Source organism: Austrofundulus limnaeus, unplaced genomic scaffold (genome assembly GCF_001266775.1).
Source record: "Austrofundulus limnaeus strain Quisiro unplaced genomic scaffold, Austrofundulus_limnaeus-1.0 Scaffold871, whole genome shotgun sequence".
NCBI lineage: Eukaryota > Metazoa > Chordata > Actinopteri > Cyprinodontiformes > Rivulidae > Austrofundulus > Austrofundulus limnaeus.
The window spans coordinates 91969-113242 of record NW_013953273.1 but is presented as its reverse complement, the minus strand read 5'-3'; the positions used below and the strand labels follow the sequence as shown (position 1 = coordinate 113242).

At 39.5% G+C, this 21274-nt stretch overlaps 1 protein-coding gene across 2 annotated transcripts in view; it reads left to right on the top strand.

The window, feature by feature from the left end:
* The first annotated feature begins 416 nt into the window (after nt 1-416).
* LOC106533027 (chondroitin sulfate N-acetylgalactosaminyltransferase 1) overlaps nt 417-21274 on the top strand; it is a 42646-nt gene continuing 21788 nt past the window's right edge. Inside the window, exons 1-2 of one of the 2 annotated variants that reach the window (XM_014029227.1) lie at nt 417-685; nt 18128-19335. In XM_014029227.1, coding sequence (XP_013884681.1) covers nt 18528-19335 — 808 coding nt within the window. In that variant the 5' untranslated portion in view covers nt 417-685; nt 18128-18527. Of the gene's footprint in view, nt 698-18127; nt 19336-21274 lie in introns of both variants that reach the window. The other variant, XM_014029229.1, reaches the window with a different exon arrangement.

The window sequence follows — 21274 nt, the reverse complement described above, 5'->3', positions numbered from 1 at the left end:
TTTCTATTTATGTAGACCTATCACTTTTCCTCTTTCTTACACAACTAAAAAAAATTTTTGTCATCATTAAGGCATATCCTCTTTACAGTTACAATAAAATTCACAAATTGGAAAACACTTTCAGCAAAGCTCTGGCATACAGAACATGTGAGCACAATTAACAAAAAATGTACAAAATAAGAAAAAAAACACAAACCTACAATTACATGTACTCATTTACTATAATTGTGCATTTTTTTAATGCCACAGCCGCTTGAAGTGACTTGTCAGTCAACCGAGGTGACACCTGGGGTGGCCTATCAGGTTCCAGGCAGGGGCAAGTGCCACCCTGGCCACCCCTCTGGCTCCGCCCCTGAAGCCTACGCACTGCCCTGTGTGAGTTCTTAGAAGCTTTAAAACAACAAAACATATGTTTTACACTTTTTTTTAAAACAAAACCCGACCAAACTGCGCATTCTCTGTACATGTGAGGATTTTTCAGAGCAGCTTTCAACGCGGTGTTTTATTTTGAAGGCGGCAGCCCTCGTTTTCCGGTGTTGTTCCGCCTTCTCTCTCAGCTGAACGAACGCTCAGGCTCGCTCCTGTATTTGAACGCGGGCTGAGCCCGCTGGACGAGGCAGCGGCACCGGGACAGAGCAGAACCTGCTCCGAGGATGGACGAAAGCGCCAGCAGCTGGAACCAAAGGTGAGTCAGGAGGTAAGGCTCCTCAATGCTGCCTGAAGTCAGACCGGAATGGAAAATTAGAGCATTTTATATCATTAGTTTCTACTCTCGAACGGTTCATTGTGAATTTATAGCTGTGTGGGACAAACTCTCATTTATATTTAATTTAACTTATTTGTTCAAGAACTTGTAAGAAGTGCACTCTTAAATTAAAAAAAAAATCCTCATTTTGAATAAGATTTTACCATGTGTGCTGAAATCAGTGGTTTTCTCACCTATATAATAAATTCATGTGATTCAAAATTGCATTAATGTGTTTTGTTAGTTACTTAAGAATTAAATAAAAATATTTAATTTTCATTTGAACCCTTCAATAAAATTATGAGCGCTTATGGTAAGTGCCTTGCACCCACAGACACACCTACGGGATGTCTACACACAAATACATGGAGGTTTTTTTTTTATTATTATTAAAGAAAAGCTCTGATCTTGCACTAACAAGCATAGCACCCTGACATGTTTAGTTTTCTAGCTGTCAGAGTTGTTTTTCTCACACTGGAGGAACTGAAGATTATGAGGTATTTAAGTCAGCATGAGTACAGAAAGACTAAACACTGAACACCAGGAGGAAATTACTGTAATGTTTGTCAAACTGATGTCATTCTTTATGACATATGTGTGCTTCCTGTGGCCTGGAGATTAAATCTCCCCATTTTGAGATCATCTGCATGCGACAAGGGCATAACTTTAAGTCTACCATTGGGGGAGTTGTGCTCGAAAACGTGACATTGTACATTTTTAAATCAAGTCAAAGTTACTTAAAGACAACAAGAGAGTTGCATCTGTCTACTTCACCAGTTAATTTCTATTGTGTTTGAGCAAATGATGTCATTTTATTGGGGGGGGGGGGGGGGGTGTTATATTGACTGGATCAAATTATTGTGGGGGTCATAACCCCCCTAACCCCCCCTGCAAATTACGCCTATGGCATGCGAGTGTCCCAAATATGTGTTCAGTGTCTGGCTTGCGAGGAGTCTGGGAAACGTGTGTTTTCACTTTCTCCTGGCGTGCAGTGTGTGTTCTCATGTGTCACAGATAAGATCAGTGCGTCACGCAGGACTCCTAATCAGGGCTGCTTTAGAAAACAACCTACTACTAAAACAAGTCACTAATGATGCAGACATTAAGAAACTAACATTCAGTTCTGTTGTTTAATGAAGTGGCTAAAAAACCTAACAAACTGGCAAATTAGCTGTGGTGCGTGTCAGTTTATCCTTGTTCTTTCTTCTCTTTTCTGTTTTTTGATGAAGTCTGTTCATTTGAATTTATTGAATTAATTAGAGATCTTATCTGTCTCTCTGAGTGATTCTGCCTGCAGGACTTTGACAGTTTCACTCATTTTATCAACTCCAGAGAGAGGAGAGGGTTCTGCGGAGAAGCGGTTGGAACGTCTTAAAGAAAACAAAAACTGCTTTTGCATGCAAACAGGCGAGCGATAAGACCACAGTTTACTATACAAGGAGAGGAGGAAGAAGCTTTCCTACGTGACAGAATATTTCAGCATGTTGAACAAGCAGAAATTGCAAAGATGATATTTTACAATAACGACGGTTAAACCGATTTGTTTATTTTGTGTGAGTCTGCGGTTTGACCTCTTGTCTCTTACCAGCTATTCATGACTTTCTTTTTATTTCCCTCCATTTGTGAAACAATGTCAACATGCGTAATGAAACGGGAGTGTCTCACTGTCCAAACTATGATTTATTACACCATGCCACAGTAATGTAGGAATAAAAGGACTGGAATGTGGTGTGTCATTGTATTTCCAAAACTAGGTCCCTTAATAGAACTAAGTGGCAGCTGTAATTTGAATATTTTTTAGAGATGAGATCAGTTTTTAGCGTGACATGTTTTTTTTTTAATCTCTTTAGTCTGAGGAATCAATTTTTCTGTTCATGTTTGTGGTGCTCGTTTTAAAGCAGCTTATTTATCTGCCAATTACTCTCCTACGTCTTAAAATTTTCAATTATTTTTGCGGCACAAGTCTGATCTGATGCTCGAGAGAACTATAAAAGCAAGATTTCTTGTTAAGCTTTTAAAGTAGAATTGTCTCAGCTGCGCAGTGGGTGAATAGTTTAAATTGGCCCGCTATTTAGGAAATTTTTAGATTATTATGCTTTAAAATGTTGTATTTTGTTGAGGGAAAATGAAAGAGAAATGTTTGTTAAAGTAGTGATTTTGGGGAGGGAAACATTTTTGGTTGAACTGTGTAGACTCAAGGTACAGAGCCTTTTAGAAACTATTATGCACTTGCCAATTTTGTGTATACCCACTATTATTGTGTGCTTTAGAAACCACAATAAAACGGAGCCTTTTTTTTTCAAAATTTTTCTTTGTCTCTCCTGATCCTCAAATTTTAGACTCTTTCACAGAACCCTTGGATGCCAATTGGCCTTCTGAATTCAGTTTCTGAATTCAGTTTCTGAATGCAGTTTCTAAATGGAACAAACCAGCCATGGTAATAACAGAGCCTCAACAGTCAATATGTGAAAAGGTAATCTTGTTTCGTAGCTCAAAGATGCGATGACATACGGTCTGTGTGACCACTTGAAAAAACAGAAATGTTATTGAGGGAAAGTCTGATGACAACACACAACAAATTTAGTTTTTAAAATCTGGTTAGTGTAGCTTGAATGAGCATGATCCCTGACCTCTGGTAAAACTGTAGTGTAAGACAGAAATTGTTGTCACCTTTGTTTCTCTCCTAACTATTCGCTATATTAGCTACAAAGAGGATTGTTAAACTGAGTTCGTCATGTTTTGAAAATGGTAAGAGGGGGAAGCGTCACACATTTAAGGCCTCTGCATGGTCTATCCAAACCCACGAAATCTGCTGTCATTGATGTAGTTGTCATTTTGTTTCCAGACTCATGTCACTTGCCCGAGCAAACTTTTCGCCTCAGAGTAAAAAGGCCTTGGGCCTTATTAGGACTAGCAAAGAGAGAAGACTGCAAACTCGATAAATAATAAAACCTGACAAACTCATGATGAGTCAACCTCTTAGCATGTGTCTGATTTCCTGGTCACACCCCTGGAGGTGGTACCTTTTACGTCAGACGTTAGAACGTGGGCCTTGTATGATAAGACACACCAACTCTCATTCTCTTTCAACTATATGGCTGCAAAAAGTATAAAATACAAAACGGGATCTGACATTTCCTTCACACTTATAAAGATAGTCAAATGGTTAAAAACTAATGGATGGAGATTAGGGCTGCCATGATTAGTCGACTAGTCAACGACTAATCGACTATTAAAATAGTCGATGACTAATTTAATAGTCGATTAGTCGGTTTTTGTTTTTACTTTGTTTTTTCTCTCCAAACTGCTTTGACACCTTCCACTGCTGCATCTGCCTTCCTGTCACACATGCACAGTAGTGGTAACCGGGGTAGGCCCTGGATATCACAAGACATTATACAGACAGGCTCTGGTATTATGGCTACCCGCCAACGGAGCTCAAAAGTGTGGGATCATTTTAAGAAAATGAAAGAGAAACCTGTGCAATGCAATATCTGCAAGGCAGAACTTGCCTTCCACAGCAATTATTTTTAGTTAGCATATAGCTAAAATCTAAACGATAGTTATATAATAAGAGCTGCATTCTGGCGCGATAAGATGTACGTTTTATATTCAATTGATTTGATTTGATTTATTTATTTATTTATTTAACAGGAAAAGATTATTAAAAATCAAGCCTGACTCAGCATAATTGCTGTTTTACAGCAGGTTCCTGTTCTGCAGCACATAAAACACTCAGAAATACCGCATCACAATCACATCATTATTATTACACCATAGACACAAAGACAAACAAGCATACCAAATTCCAAAAAGGCAGCATTTGCAAAATAGGACGTCTAAATATGAGCACAACAAAAAGTGTCCAGCAGATGYCAGACAAGATTCTTCTTAAAGGGCTGTAGTTTTGAAATGGACTTTATGTTTTGAGGAATGTCATTCCATGCTTTAGTATAAACATAGAAGAAAGACCTCTGGCCGTAACAGTTTTTAAAAGTTGGTAATATCAGTTGTCCTTTTGTAACAGATCTAGTTGAATGACCACTTCCAGAATTTGATTTGGCCAACAATGCACAGAGAGTTCCATAATTGGCACCTTGGAAGATCTGAAAATATAAATTAATATCACTATACAAAACAATTCTGAAAAGTCAATTAACGTATGATCTGATTAGTCGACTAATCAAAAAAAACAATTGGTGATTAGTCGACTATAAAAATAATCGTTTATGGCAGACCTAATGGAGATAGAATAGATGTGCACAGAGTAATCTGTCTGCTGAAAACTGTGGTGCTTTAACCGTGACAGACTTGTGGCCAAAGTAACAGTGGATATCAGAGTGGAGACTCCAGTGGGAAGAAACCCCTGCAGTGACAAGTACATAGTCTCGTTGGCCTATGGAAGGTGTCTGAGGCAACAATCCTGCTACCACGTGACCGCTAGGGTTGTAAATCACCAGCTTTATCGTAATACGAAATTATATTGACTTGTTTGGATGACATTATGATTTTTCTTCAATATCACAAAGTCTGTCATGATACACTTTTGATTCAATTCACAAGTCTGCGATCAATATATCGATCCACAACGGACATATGATGACGAAATGGATCAACATTTTTGTTAAGTCTTGATGTAACTGAATCAAATAATTAATCTGTATATAAATGTGGATCAATGTATTATTACACCCCAAGTGACCGTGCGTCATCTGGTCAGCTGTCGAGCGCCCGGCCATTCTTTAATTTGCTCCACATCTCTTGTTTCTGAAAGCTCACATCTATGAAGGATGTAGTTTGGGAATGATCAGAAGCAGCTGGAAGATGGGCTGTTTCTGTAGCCATTTTTACTAAACTGTCGTTTAAATGCTTTTTAATCAGGGAGAATCTTTAGCCAAACAAAGAACATCCTTACAGCTGAAAAAATGGAAAAAAAAAACATTATTTTTTTTTTTTAAAAAAGGGATATTTATAGATATGGACTGAGATTCTTGCATCAATAAAACCATTTTTAGTCTTGACATACTGCACTCCTGAGGCTAAAATATTTGTTTTTGTCAGCTCAGGACTTGTTGACAGTGCATAGGTTTTGAGTAATATGTTACTGTCTTGTTCAATTGTGTTTATGAAGGATATTTGACACATACTGTACAAAGATTTTCCAAATTTTTTCTACATTTTAAAGGAGTTGATGAGTTTATCTAATCTCAATAGTTTAAGCTACTGTTTTTTACGGTCACTGCCTTCTTGCGTATATATTCAGTATATGTCAGTTGCCATATTTACGGTTCTGAGTTTAAAACATGCTTGTATTCTTTGAGTAACATTGAAGTAATGTCTGCTGCCTGCTACACGTTCTGAGAAGGAGAGCATGCAAGAACATGGTTGTTGGTCCTTGTATAGAACCAACAGAGTAAAGGGAGTGTGTAGACATTATTGTGTGTTACCTTGGTACTTTCTACTGAGGTAAAAATGTGCAAGAGTTTTTCTTTTTACTTGCCAGGTGGCATGCTGACAGGAAGCTTCTAGGGAAACTGGCCCCTAATGAATGAGGAGAATCACCTGAGGGAGAGAGACATCAAAGAAACCCCCCCCCCACCCCACACACACACACACTTGTTATATTTTCCTCTCTGCTCATCATTTTCTCCCAGCACCGTGAGTCTCATTTATTCGCGTAATAGTTCCCCTCAAGTAATCTGTGGGTGTTTAACCAGCCTTAAAAATGCTACAGTACATATCCTAGTTAATCAGTGCTCCTTCCTCCTGCCTGGTGGAAGTTTTATATTTTTACAGTGACTTAGCTGGAGGGCATGTTCAGACAGACCTGACTGAGATGAGACCCTGAGGCCGGCACACACTTAAACACATTAACATCTTTGACCTGTGATGAATATTCAATGCACTTGTGGCTAAAAGGAGACAGGGAAAGACCGTACGGAGCAAAGCTGGAACAAGCACGAAGCTGTTTTATCTGGCTGTTTTTTAATGATCATCAAAGCTACTTGTTTGTAGAGAGTGGGCATGTATGCGGGGGAAACCTGCATCTCGCTGGACTGCAGCTGCTGATAAAATGTGAATGGCATTTGTGATGGAGTTTCCAAACGTTTGTGAGGGTTCACTTTGCTTTAGTGTCACTGGAATTTTTAACCTGTTTAAAACTTTATGTGACAAATGTGTGACCCATCACATCAAACTGAGGATTAAATCAAATTTGGTCAAGACGACCTAAGCCCATTTTCAGATTCCTGCTTTTTAATTTTCATTTTGATTGTCCATATCATGAGCTGTTCCGGAGATATTTCTTGATATGTCTTTATAATCATGGTAGTCAGTTAATATTTGGTCTGAATCCTGTTTTCAGGTTATTTAAGCAAAAACTACAAAAATATTTGGATGTTATGATTTACCAGCTGGAAAGAAAAGAGCTTTGCCAGCTCGCAGGGAAAATGACAAAGATCTAAGGCTTTTTTCTGTAGATACTGGTCAATAAAGTGCGTTAAAAATTAAGATTATATTTCAGAAATTTTGTTCAAAGAATCCATAGATAAGGCATTTCTGCATTATATTTGGACAAAATACAATTCCTGGAAACGTTTTATTCACTGTAGTTGCCTTTTTTGCCACATACCACTTTGTGACTATCCTCAGTTCGATGTGATGGATCACATATTTTGTTAAAAAATTCAGTCTTTGCAGGTGTGTGGAACCCATTTCAAACTCTTTTCAGTTGAGTTTTTGTTAGTCTGAAAGTGCACAAAAACAGATTTTGGAAAGGTTTGGCAACTTTTGAAATCAAACCGATACTGTTTTGCGGACAGAAGAATGATTGAATGATTGAATTGAGACATTATTAAGACATTTGACTAAATTGGGACAAAAAACTGCACATAATTTACAGGAATGTTCCGGTTCATGTGTCTTCAATAATATTCCAAGTGAAAAAAATTGTGTTTTGCTTTTATTTATTGCCATTTTCTGTCTCCAACTAGCTGTATCCTAGTGAGACAGAGGATAAAGCTATCAAGGAGACGGAGTGCTGTTTGAAAGATAACTGCTCTCTCATATAAACACATGCATACTTCTTCGAGGAGTGTGTGAAACAATAAGGGAAGGCAGATTTAGCATTTAATGGCCTTAAAGAACAGCTTTGACCCATTTGTAAAAATGAAAACACCCAGGCCTGATAGCTGTCGCTACAAAATATCTAACAGATACAGCCTTTCAGTTGAGATTCAAGAACTCTTAGTATTAGTTTTTGCACAGTTATGCTCCCTTTTTAGGGTAAAAGACAATAGTTTAGGCATGGAAAGAAACATAAGCTCATCAAAACTTTAATTATCTTGTCAAGCATGGTTGGTTTCCTGTCATCACGCTGTGTGACATCAACACAAAAGTTTCTCAGATCGTGTTGCACTAAAATTTCTTGCCTATAGCACTTGGGGAAAATTACCTGTTCAGACCTGAGCCATGGTCAAAATAACAAAACTCGTGGGTTTTTTCTTTTGCATCAGGTCCTGACAGGTTAGAATAACTGATACGCACAAAAGCAGGAGGTCATAAGATGATATCTAGGAGCTTTAAGGAAACTGCCGGTTATGTAATTACTAAATAGCAGTTTACTTCAACTGTGGTGGTCTAAGACAAACTTCAGGCTTAGAAGGCAAAACAGCCCTGATGCTTTTGGGAAACAAGCTCTACTCTTTAGGCTGCAGATGTAAGATATTGATGTAAGATTTAAATTTGACAGTACTGTGCAACATTTCTGCCTTTCTGTATCACCATACAAAAAGCTGCACTTGTCTAAAACATGACAACACATGGGTTTGTAATGGCAGAGCAGGGTTTTAATTGAGCTTGAATGATTCATAGATGAGGATTAAGTGGCTTAATAACATAAAAAACACTAATTCCTCTGAAATGGTTTTGTAGACACACTTTATGTACTTCATTCTGCTTTAACTGGGCCTTGTTCCAAAGTAGGAGGCAATAATCGGCAAAGCTCCAACTGAATTAGGTTAGTTTTTTTCTTGGCTTTACTTGTGAGCTTTACTTAAAGCAGACAGAGAGGCTTTGCAAAAATCCAAACCTTTTGCACTATTTTTTTTCCACCAATGATGAGTGTTTTAGTCTTTCACGAGCAACATCAGCTTTGAAACGGAAGCCAAGAAGATATACTTTATTTTTCTTAGCATTTGCTTTCAACAACTACATCATCATATACTACAAACATGTGGGGAAAAAAAGGTGTGAGGAGCACAGAAATAAAATCCTTAAAAGAAATCCTTACATTTTGTTACCACTCACGCTTCACTTTTAACTTTTGAAAGAAAAAAATATACATATCGCAGCTTCTCAGGACTTTTCTGTAAGAGCCCTGTTGAATATTTTAAAAACCCACAGAAAGCAAAGACTGTGCTCTCTTGAAGTCTGACAGCCAGTCTGAGAGGGTCATAAGGTTGCTTCTCAGATGCCTGACATTCAAAGGTGTGTGTGCGCTGAAAAAGACTGAAACACACAAAAAGAGACAACCTGTCACATGCGTGTGATTTTTACTAGAACAGTGTTACTGACACACACACACACACACACACACACACACACACACACTCATGTAGCACTACCTGGGATTTCCTGTCTGACTCATTTTTGACAAAGATAAAGTTGATCACTTAACCCAACGTCAGATGTGATGTTTTTGTTGCAAAAATATTTCATATATTTTTTGCACACATCCACACAAAACCACACGGAGGCAGGAAGTTGTAGTGTGAAAGAGGAAGTGTCTGAACCAAAAGTATGGTCACCGAATACAAATACTGTTTTTTTTTTCATGACAGCATGATTATTTATTTCATCAATCTCTCCGAGGCATCTCCCGCTCTCATCCCTGCATCTGTGTTTCTATTTCCTGCAGAGAAAATTCAACATGAGATAGGGAAGGAGAAGCACATTTATCAGTTATGCCATCTCAGGATGTGAGAGAAATGTATCATCTGCTTCGTTGCCGGGTTAATAAACACAGCCTGTCTGTTTTTAGAGCGTGGATTTATCAGTTTACCTAAAGGTAGCCATAGAAATATCATAAAGACCTGTCCAAAAAGAAAACAAATCCTAAAGAAGGAATATATGTGTATATATATATATATATATATATACACTCACCGGCCACTTTATTAGGTACACCACGCTAGTAACGGTTTTGTGGTCATAAATGGATGGACATGGTCAGCAACAATACTCAGGTAGGCTGTGGCATTGCAACCATGCTCAATTGGTACCAAGGGGCCCAAAGAGTGCCAAGAAAAGATTCCCCACACCATGAKACCACCACCACCAGCCTGAACCGTTGATACAAGGCAGGATGGATCCATGCTTTCATGTTGTTGATGCCAAATTCTGACCCTACCATCCGAATGTCGCAGCAGAAATCGAGACTCATCAGACCAGGCAACGTTTTTCCAATCTTCTCTTGTCCAATTTCGATGAGCTTGTGCAAATTGTAGCCTCAGTTTCCTGTTCTTAGCTGAAAGGAGTGGCACCCGGTGTGGTCTTCTGCTGCTGAAGCTCATCTGCCTCAAAATTCGACATGTTGTGCGTTCAGAGATGCTCTTCTGCCTACCTTGGTTGTAACGGGTGGTTCTTTGAGTCACTGTTGCCTTTCTATCAGCTCGAACCAGTCTGCCCATTCTCCTCTGACCTCTGGCATCAACAAGGCATTTCCGCCCACAGGACTGCCGCTCACTGGATGTTTTTTCTTTTTCGGACCATTCTCTGTAAACCCTAGAGATGGTTGTGCGTGAAAATCCCAGTAGATCAGCAGTTTCTGAAATACTCAGACCAGCCCTTCTGGCACCAACAACCATGCCACGTTCAAAGGCACTCAAATCACCTTTCTTCCCCATACTGATGCTCGGTTTGAACTGCAGGAGATTGTCTTGACCATGTCTACATGCCTAAATGCACTGAGTTGCCGCCATGTGATTGGCTGATTAGAAATTAAGTGTTAACGAGCAGTTGGACAGGTGTACCTAATAAAGTGGCCGGTGAGTGTGTATAATCTCAGATAACCTTTTTTACATTTTATTTTATACTTTGAAAGGAATGCCTTTTAAGTAGTGAAGCTCATCAGCGAGTATTGTCGTATGGATTAGATCGACTCTAACATCATGAAACTTATGTGTCAGTGTGTTATAGAGAGGAAGAGAGAGAGAAAAGTATCATTGAGGTAAATTTCATGTCAGGCTCAATGTGAGTTGTGTTGAAACAGGTGTGTGCGGAGAGGATGCTAAAACGAGATCTTTTAAAGTAAGGTTCTGTCAAAAGGTTGTGAACAAATAACATCTTACCTGTTTGAGATCGCTGTTTGAATGGCCTCAGTTTAGTGAAATAGTTGAATTCTGAATGGCTTGATGAGGTAATTTCTAGTCCAAGCAGAGGCAAGGCTGAAATGACTTGCTGTTATTGGGGTCTATCTAAAGTAAATATTCAGTTTTGTAACCTTTGTTTAACTCATACTAGCAGGCAGTATGTACCTGTAGCTTTACACCTCCCATTCTTTCTGCCTGCTCTGCTGATGTCTTCTGTGTCATTAACGATTCATTTCAGTTTACCTCCAGTTCACAACAAGAGTCATCTGAGAATATGGTGCTGAGTCAGTTAAAGTCTAAATAAAGGTAAATTCACTCAAAATCTGGATCATGTTTTCTATAATGCAACTTTTTAAAAAGATCTCCAGCTGAACTAGAGGATTTCCTTCAGTACCTATAATGAGCATGTACTTGAGAACAACTTGTTAACAGGAGGTGACTTTCAGTAGAACCAGATACACCCCCACTAAACTTCCTGTCTTGTTTGAATATGGAAAGTCACAGATCAAAACAAACACAAACAAGAACAAGACAAATACTCACCTGGAGTCAGTTTTTAATAAAATAATTTGAGTCACTGCTAGCTGATAGCCCAGGTTCTTTGTTCAAAATATTATTTAACTATTAAAGTCAACTATGTTTGTTAGCAAAATATCTCAGAAACTACTGGATGGGTTTTATTGAAACCCTCAAAGTAATATTTGGATGTACATGTACACCTCTAGAGCCACCAGTCAAAACTCTTGTGCTGAAATTTGGTATGGTAGTAGCTGACAGTCATTCAGAATACATATTCTGGGCACGTATACACATCTTGTGGGATTTCACATTATTAAGTGAGATTGCGCTTAAAGGGGCAATATCATGTAAAATCAACTTTTTTGAGTTTTATATCTTGTTATAATGTTATACTCTCATCAAAAACATGTCCAGAGTCTTACTTTGACTCATTCATGCATGTTTGAGAAATCCTGTTGTGTCCTGAGGCAGCCAGGCAGGAGCAAAAATGACTGGTTGGGCCTAGAACCGCCTTTTGGGACCAGCTCCTCCTCTGGGCTGTGTCTCCAAGCTGAGCTTCCTCATCACAGAGCACACACACACACACACACACACACACACACACACACACACACACACACACACACACACCCGGACCTGAAATGGGCGAGACAGAAGCAGAAGGAGGTTCTTAAAGAGACAGAAGCCAATTTTAAGGCATTTAGAAAGAGATATGATGAGAAGTTAAGCTTATTTTCTATTTAAACATATAAACAGCATTTTAATAACAACTGAATGTGACATAGTTACTTTATTATGGTATAGAATTTAAATATATGCCTGAGAAACACATAATATTACCCCTTTTAATATTTTTGAGATTTTACAAAAAATGCCAAATTTTTTATTTTCTAAACATTAGATCATAGTTTAAAATTCTGACATGAAAAGCAGCAAAACAGCAACAACAACAATTCCTTAAATACAGGCCTCTGGTTTGGTTGAGGCTCTTTGTTTTAGGCAGATCTTTATTAAAAGTCTGCATGTTCTTACTCTGGAGGCTTACAAACTGCTCACATCGTGTTGTGAACTCAGTATGTCTACTGTTCAGAGCTGAAACTGAAAAACAGCTGAGTCAGATGTATTTGTATTTAATCACCTGGAAAAACAAGTTGAACACATTAAAATGTAAATCCTCAATCCTTTTTAATCCTCTTAAATCAAACCTGAAAGTCTGTACTTGTAGTCCACAAATATTAGCTAAATAAGTGCAACGTTATCTGGACTTGTTTAAGAGTTGAAACACTAGAAAACATTCACAGTTTGAAGTTTTTGTTTCCCTGCAGCACAGACACTAAACGGCTCAGACAGTTTTCTTTAAACGTGCCTTTTAGGAGAAGTGTTACATGGGCAGAAGCATGGGGTGCTATGGCAACAGGAAATTACAAACGCCTGTGCAGGCGTCCTGCCACCAATAAAATCAAACATGATTATTTAGCAGCTGGTGTTTCTGGGTTGCAGCCATGCCTGTCCTCATGGGGAGTTGACTCACAGAGGCTGAATCGACTCATTCTTTCTGCTCAGACTCAGTGGGTTTGACTGGGAGTCTGTCCTGGTAAAGCTCAATCATACAAGTCATGGACCAGCCTCTCATGGCTTTACAGCTCTGAATGATTGCCTCGCCACAGGTGATCTGCGCTTCTGTTGTGCATGTGATGTTCTCAACAAGGCTTTTCTGAAGACGGCGTGTCTCCACAGACCCGCTGGAGGCAAAAACTGCTCAGTGGGATATAGTAGTACAAGATTGCTGGACCAGTCTGGTGTCTGACTTCAATTTGTTTTACAAGAAGTGTGTTGATTTGGGATGTTTTTTATTAACCATTTAAATAAATAAATGGCTAATTGGCTTTTGGAGTGATAAAAAAAAGTCGGAAAAGGGTGGATTGCTCTCTCTTTGGGGGTGAGGTTCTGCCTCCTCTTGGAGTTTTACTCACAAGTGAGGGAAGAATGGAGCGTGAGACTGACAGACGAATCGGTTTGACTTTTGTATTTCAGAATCTGTACTGGTCTGTTGTGGTGCAGAGGGAACTGAGCTGTAAAGCAAACCGGTCAGTCTACGTTTATACCCTCTTCTACGACCATTGGGTACGACACAAGTAGTCAAAAGAAGTTTTCTTTGCATGGTAGCTGGACTCTCCTCTATGTACAGTTATCCAGGAGACTCCTCCACATCAAGAGGAGCCAGTTGAGGTTTTTCTGGCATCTGCAATGATGCTTCCCTATAGGGAGATACTTCAGGCTTTTCTGACTAGGAGGATAACTCAGGGAGGTCCCAGAACTATCTGGAGAGATTATGTCTCTCGACTGGCTTGGGAATGCCTTTAAATCCTCCCAGACGAGCTTCAAGATGTTTGCATGGGAAAGAGAGGTCTGGGCCTCCCTAAAGCTGCTGCCCCCTCGACCCGACTCTGAAACAAGATAATGGATGAGTCATAATCACTCTGAAAAGCAACAGGACAAGAGAATTATTGTTCTTAAAGAGGACATATCATGCAAAATCCTTTTTTGTAGCTGTTAAACACATTTTGTTGTATACTTGAAGTCTCAAGGAGTGCAGAAAAGTTGAATTTAGTCTCTCCCTGTGTTGCAGATATCTTTATAATCTGTTTGGGTCATATTTTCCAACCCCATTCAGTTTTTTGTTTTTATGATGTTTTCTGAATTATTATATCACAGAATTTGTGACAAAACTGCCAAATAAGGTCTGGATTTACCAACTACAATTTGATCGTCTTCATTTTCCTCTGGCTCTGGGTCAGACTTTGACTCCAACATGTAAGGCTGGATGGACAAGTCTGTTGTTGATGATATCTTTTATTTGATTTATAGATACGAAGTTTGTGTTTAGCTATATAGTCATAACCCCCTCTATAAACTAGTATTGGAGCTGGAGGGGTGTGGGGTGTGGAGCGCCTCATTTTTAATTAAAGAGACAGTCAAAAAACGAGTTGATCAGAGACACACCTCAGAAAAAGGGTGAAAGAGGGGCTTGTGGAGTTACAATAAGGAGGAATTCAGACCAAAGCAGTGTAATTCCACTTTATATTATACACCCTCAATGAATGATTTAAATGTGAAAAAGAAGGATTTAAAAACATGGTAAGTCTCTGTTAAACCTAATGGAGGACAGAAAGAGTCAAAATTATCTAAGAGACATAGTCTTCAAATTAAAAACCTTATTTGAAGGAATGCATATTACCAGATCATCACATGTTGGATCCATTTTGGCCAAACCTTTAAAAAATAGACTGTAAAGATATCTCATGTTCCCAATGTATTGTTTTGTGCAACATAAGAGTGTCAGAATGTGTGTTGTGAATGACTCTCAGCTGTTATCACATGAACTTTTAGCTCAATAAATTGGCTCAGAGGAATTTTTTGGGGGTGGATAATGTACTTTAACTGTGGTGGCCATCTTAAATAGGGTTGACTTCAATGGTTAATCGGTTATAGCTGTATAGATGATCACTTTCTGAAAGTTGTATTAAAATCTGTCTAATGGTTTGAACGATATTTAGCAAACAAACAGGGTTGACTCTGCTACAGCCACACCAAACCATAGGTCAATATCTTTGTTGTTGTTGTTGTTGTTGTTTTTGTGGTTGATTAGCTGTGGTGACCATCTTAAATCTCGAAATCTCCTCAGACATGCACAAATATCGTTCTGTTTTTCCTTTCTGGTGGTAAGCACAAAAAAGGAGAAACCTTTGCAAACCAAACAGCTCATGAAACTTCCTTCAGCGTTATGCTAAGCGTCTTGGAGGATTCATGGCCCCACAGAGGAGTTTTCCTGCAATTGATGATGATGCGGCGTCTCTGCAGACGCTCTTGCCCTGCAGCACTGACTCACCTACGTCTCCCTGAGCACCTTCTCCTCAAACATTCTTGAAATTGGCAGCGGTGGAGGTCCTGCTGCAGAGGCGCCCCCTGTCTCCTGATTTCTCTGTACAGTATTTTAGAGCACAGTTCAGTATTCACTGTTCCACATACTAATCCTTTCATTAGCCCCAGCTTCAGGCGGTCAAAGAGCTGTCTGTGTGCAGAGCTGAGAGAGACGGACACTGATACAGAGATGCCTTCACACATCTGAAACACGTTTTTACATATTGATACACAAGACTTGAGTTTGCTCTGGCAAATACGCTGGACTAGAGCTCACGGTTTTCACACAGAAACCATGCAGAACATATTTTATGATCAGTATTCGTTTGAACGAAATCAGCAAATTAAAACACTTCTTTATTTCAGGTGAGCAAATGTCAAGTTAAGACATTAATTTTCTAGTTAATAATTTTTTATTTTGACCTACAATCATAGCAACAGATAAAAAAGGGGGAAAACAAATCATTTCTGGAAGAAAAACGGTACAAGAAATACAAATTGCTAATTTTATATTTAAAATTTGTGTTCAGCTATGGCCTGAATTGCTGTTTTTCTTTTGTTGTTGTTGTTTTTGTTTTGTTTAAACGAAAAAGAAAACAGCCATTTTATGACTGTCCAGTATTTGTTTTTAATTTTATACTTAGTTTTTTTAATACAACAAATAAAGAAAAGCATATTTAATTCAAGATGGCTGTCATATCTCATGTGTGGATGCTTGTCGAATGTGTTGAAGAAGACTCCTTTAGATCCACGTGCACTTAATGTAAATTTGAGTATTTTTTGTGTTGATTGATGCATCTTGTACTGGGTCAAATGTGAATCTGTTGATGGACATTTAAGTTACTTTGTGAGCCTTTCAATAAAATCAGTCCAGTAGTTCATGAGATATTTTAAAAACAGTCAGTCTGTGTCAGCTATAGCAGTTAACGCCAGCATTTAAAGCAAACATATGATATTGCTTTGAGTTTGTGTGATGGGTAAATCTCATCTACCAGTAGCCATCTTGAACTGGGGTGACTCCAAAGGTTAATCAGATGTAGGTGCATAGCAATTTACTTTTTGAGAGCTGCATTAAAATCCATCCAGTGGTGGTCCATGATATATTTTGCTAACAGACAAACAGGGTTGATGTTCGACGGTTGAATCAGTTATTTTGCACAGATATTGTGCAGTGTGAAGTGCACAAGATCTGTGCACTTCACACTGCACAAGATCTGTGCAGTGTGCAGTGTGAAGTGCTAAGAGAATGTGTTGGAGATGACTGTCTGCTACTACCTTACCATAATTTGGCTTGATATCAGTAAAACTGGTTGAAACTCTGATCACTTCATTTTAGGCTGCAGGCTCAGAAAAGAAAACATTCAAACAGGCTGACTGTATTAACAACACATTATGCCAGTCCTTTTCTGTGGGGACCATTATTCAGCATTTTTTTTTTGTTTGTTTGTTTCCCTGCTCCACAACATCTGATTCTTTGATTAAATGACGTCTTCAGCTCATCCTCATGTTCTGCAGGAGCCTAATCACTCATTCATTCCAATCAGGTGTACGGAAGCAGAATAATATCCAAAACATGCTGGATTGTGGCCTTCTTGGACCAGGATAGTAAAATGATCCCACTCTGGTTTTGTTTAAGTGAGCGAGGAAGGATCCCCAAATTTTAAGACTTGTACAATTGAATTTAAAAATTTTCCCTTTTTTCAAAAAATCCCAAAACAATACAAACATGGGGACATTAGGGAACAAAACAACATATTTCAAAGTGAATTAAAGATTGAAGTTCTTGCTTGATGTGATTTCAGCTCTAAAACCTGTATATATTATTCATTGGTTCAGATGTTCACATTTCTCATGTTACTCTGCACATCCCTATCATCATGGAAACTGTGCACTACCACCAGGTGTTTCCTCACCTCTATAAGTCTTCTCTTTTACATTTTCATTTAGATTAAAAATTAAATATTTTTTAAAAAGTCTTTTCATTCAGTTTTAATTCCTATTTTACACTGTTTTTGCAAGCTAACAATTGACGATTATCCTTTTCCGCTCAGCAGTTTAAAGCTGAAGGACATGTCATTAGTCTTAATGAAGAACCATAATGAAGTGAAACACTCTCAATTATGTTGTTTGAATAAACAAACAGCTTTTTATTAGTCATTACTGTTTATTCTAGGAGAAATGCATCACCATTTTCCTTTTGGCTAATTTCGTCACAAGGGATTCATTGCACTGTAGCAATATGATATAAAAATCTGTTTTTATATATTTCTTATACCAAGTGCAGATAGATGAATGTGTCAAAATGTTCAAGGACAAACGATAAGTTTAATTTCTACAATTTGTCACTTACACTGCGGCGACTGCCTCACAACTAAAATCAGTAACATCATTGTCACTGTCGCCCCAAAAGAATGATTCCCTTTGCGAAGGCGGTCCAACCCTTTGCCCCCTAAAACCAACATGTCAGATTTTCTGATTTGTTGCACTTTAAAAGTCTGGATGTGACGAAAGGAATATCTGTGGTTCTAATGGCTAACCTCTCTGTCTCTTTGCTTTCTGTCTCCTCCGTCAGGAAAAACATGAGAACCCACCACTGACCGCAGGGGATCTGGTTCAGTTACGCTGTCTTCCTCTGTGAATCGTCCCGGCTCGACCCGACAGGAGGAGGGCAGCGTGGACTGAGGGGACTCGGAGCACGCACAAAAAACAGATGAGTCACATACGAGTGACGCGTGACATAACCATGTCCTCCAGCAGACCATGACACTAAGTGAACCAACAGAGAGGATTTTTTGTTTTGACTCATTTCTGTTTCCAGCGAGGAAAGGATTTGTCCTAACGAGCTGCCCAGAGGCGATGACCTAACTCGGACTAAATGACCTCATTCTGATGAGCCGCCCGCCGTCTCATTGGCTGATGGAAGAGGATCGAAAGTGGATTATTATGATCGAGGCTGGAGAGTGTGAGGTCACATGATATTTCGGCAGTTTTTGATGCTACTCGCGGTAATGTTGAGGCGTGGACTACTAACGTGGGTGTCCCGCGTCGGGGGCTTGCTGGTGTTCCTCTGCTGCTCCCTGTCGCTCCTCTACCTGATGACGTGCAGTCCTCCACACGCCAACAGCCCTCCGCTGAGTCACGTGTTGCCTCACGCAGAGTCCGACCACCCCAGCCTCATTGGTACCGGGCCCGGTGGGACAGGGGCAGCAGGAGCTCAAAGCGGGGGTCCGCCAGCTGTCCACACTTACCAGATGCTCCTCCAGGAGCGCGACGAGCAGCACCGCCTCTACATCTCCTCCTTGAAGAAGCAGATCGCTCAGCTGAAGGAGGACCTGCAGGAGCGCAGCCAGCAGCTGAAAGGAGTGCAGGAGAGTCTGAAAACCGTCGCAAGGGGTCCGGATGACGGGCTGGGAGGGGGCGCTGGGTCTCAAGGAGGTGGGGTCCGAGAAGTCCAGGGGGCCAAGAAGCAACAGTCTGACCTCCAGGAGTTTCTGAGAGGTCAACTGTTGAAGGCCGAGGTGACGGCTGGAACCAGGTTACCCAGTGAGTACGCTGTGGTGCCTTTTGAGAGCTTCACCCTGCAGAGGGTGTACCAGCTGGAGATGGGGCTCACCCGTCATCCCGAGGAGAAACCTGTGAGGAAGGACAAAAGAGATGAGCTGGGAGAGGTTCTGGAGGTGGCCCTGCAGAGCCTCAACACGCCCTCAAACCAGCAGAATGGCAACGCAGCAGAAAAGACTCAAACGAGCAAAGTCTACACCCCATCTGACTTCATCGAAGGTAAGAACACATCCTCACTGTCTACAAGAACACAGAACACATTCAGACGGAGCTGCACTGTAACACAATTATTTCACACACGAGCTGCACTGTAACACAATTATTTCACACTCGTACAGAAATATTTAGAGACATGACCACAGAGAAAATAACTTACCATTACTCATTAGTATTTTGCAATTTGCTGCTATTGGTTCATATCTTTAGCCAAACTATGTATAAATAGCGAAAAGGTAGTTTGCAAAAGAAAGGTACGGAAAAATGTAACAATATAAATAAGCAAGGGGTTTGACTGCTGAATCAGCATTTACACTTTTTTAAAATGTGAAGGATTTTAACCTTCAATTGTTCAACTAAGGCTTTAGCTGAAAATTAAAGTGATCACACTGTTATACATTTTAGCTTCTGTTTAGCATGATATATTTAAAGCAAATGAAGAAAAACCTTGTCTGATTGATAATGCAGTAACATATCAATGTCCAGCCGCTAACAAAACACATGGTGTACACATAAATAAGCCTGTGTAGCGAATGCAACAAATGTAACATGATCACCTGAAACTCCTCAGACTGAAGGTCTACTGGAAGAGAGACGAAACGTTTCATTAAAGAAGAAACTTCCAGAGGACCTACTTATTTTTCTTTTTGAAAAGGAGGTTTAAAACAGAATTCGAGATGTTAAAGAGCTCAGTTTGTGCACATAACCTGAAAACAGAACTGAACCTTTGATTTTCTACAGTTTTCATGCTAAACTAGTTTCATATAAATCTGTTCATGATAAATTCCAACTTTACAGCTTCTAATTCACCCCTGGGTTCTTAACAACTTGTCAGCTGCAACAAAAAAAAAAAGTCCCACATGTTCTGACTCTCCATCTTTTGTTCTCAAGTACTGCATTAAAATACCAGAGATACAGTATGTGACATGAAGCAAATTCAACTTTAAAGCCCTGCTCAGAAATTATTTGTGCTTTGGCAGTTCTGAGCAAGTTGTTCCAGCTGAGAGGTGTTAAGGACATAAAAATGTATGAATGCATAAAGCAAGATTATTGTTATTTAAAACACAGAAAGAATCCCCCTGTTTTGTTTTAACAGCTGCACAAATGTGCATGTGCATGTCGGCAAATAGTTTGTTAGTAATAAAAGATGCGATCAGCTTGGTTTCCTTGGTAAGCCACACAGCGTGATGTTTGTTGTGGATGGTTAGAAGTTAGATGATGTGTTTGTAGCTGAATATCTGGTGTTCATTCAGCACTGAGTTGTGGTTGTTTTTAGTTGAAGTTAAAACTCTTCCTGGCTCATATGAAAAAACAATAAATTAAACCTGAATTTATTGGCAATATTAGAAGAGAAGTCCTTATGACTGCAGAAACGTTTATGTTAAAATCACTTTAACACAAGATGATGCAACACGGCACTCACGGCTTGTTTTGTTCACTGTCATGCTGCAGGAATGAACGCAGAAGATGAGCAGGAAGTTTTCTGTGAATGACGCATCTTGTGATTGCAAATTTTGAAGTCGTAAGTTTGGAGAAGAAAGGGCAAAAGAGCCAACACTGCTCTGATGAATACAAGCGCTGCAGAACAACCGGAGTGATTTGAGCTGAATGCGTCACAGACCATCCTGAGAGCAGCTACAAGTGTAACTGAAGGCTGTTCATTGTTTGGGGATCAAAGGACACATCTTAGCACCAGATCTGTGCCAGGTTTAGTTTTTGTTTTGTTGTTGTTGTTGTTGTCCTTTTTAAAGCACAGGTTATCCCTGGAGGGTCTGAAACCGGAGCGTGTTTGTGTGTACGTAACTACTGCCAGGATATCCCTTCAGTTTGTCCCTCTTAGCTTGGATCAAAATCTCCGGAAACGAACACAGCTGCTCCTCATTCACTTAGGAAGTGTGTGTGTGTGTGTGTGTGTGTGTGTGTGTGTGTGTGTGTGTGTGTG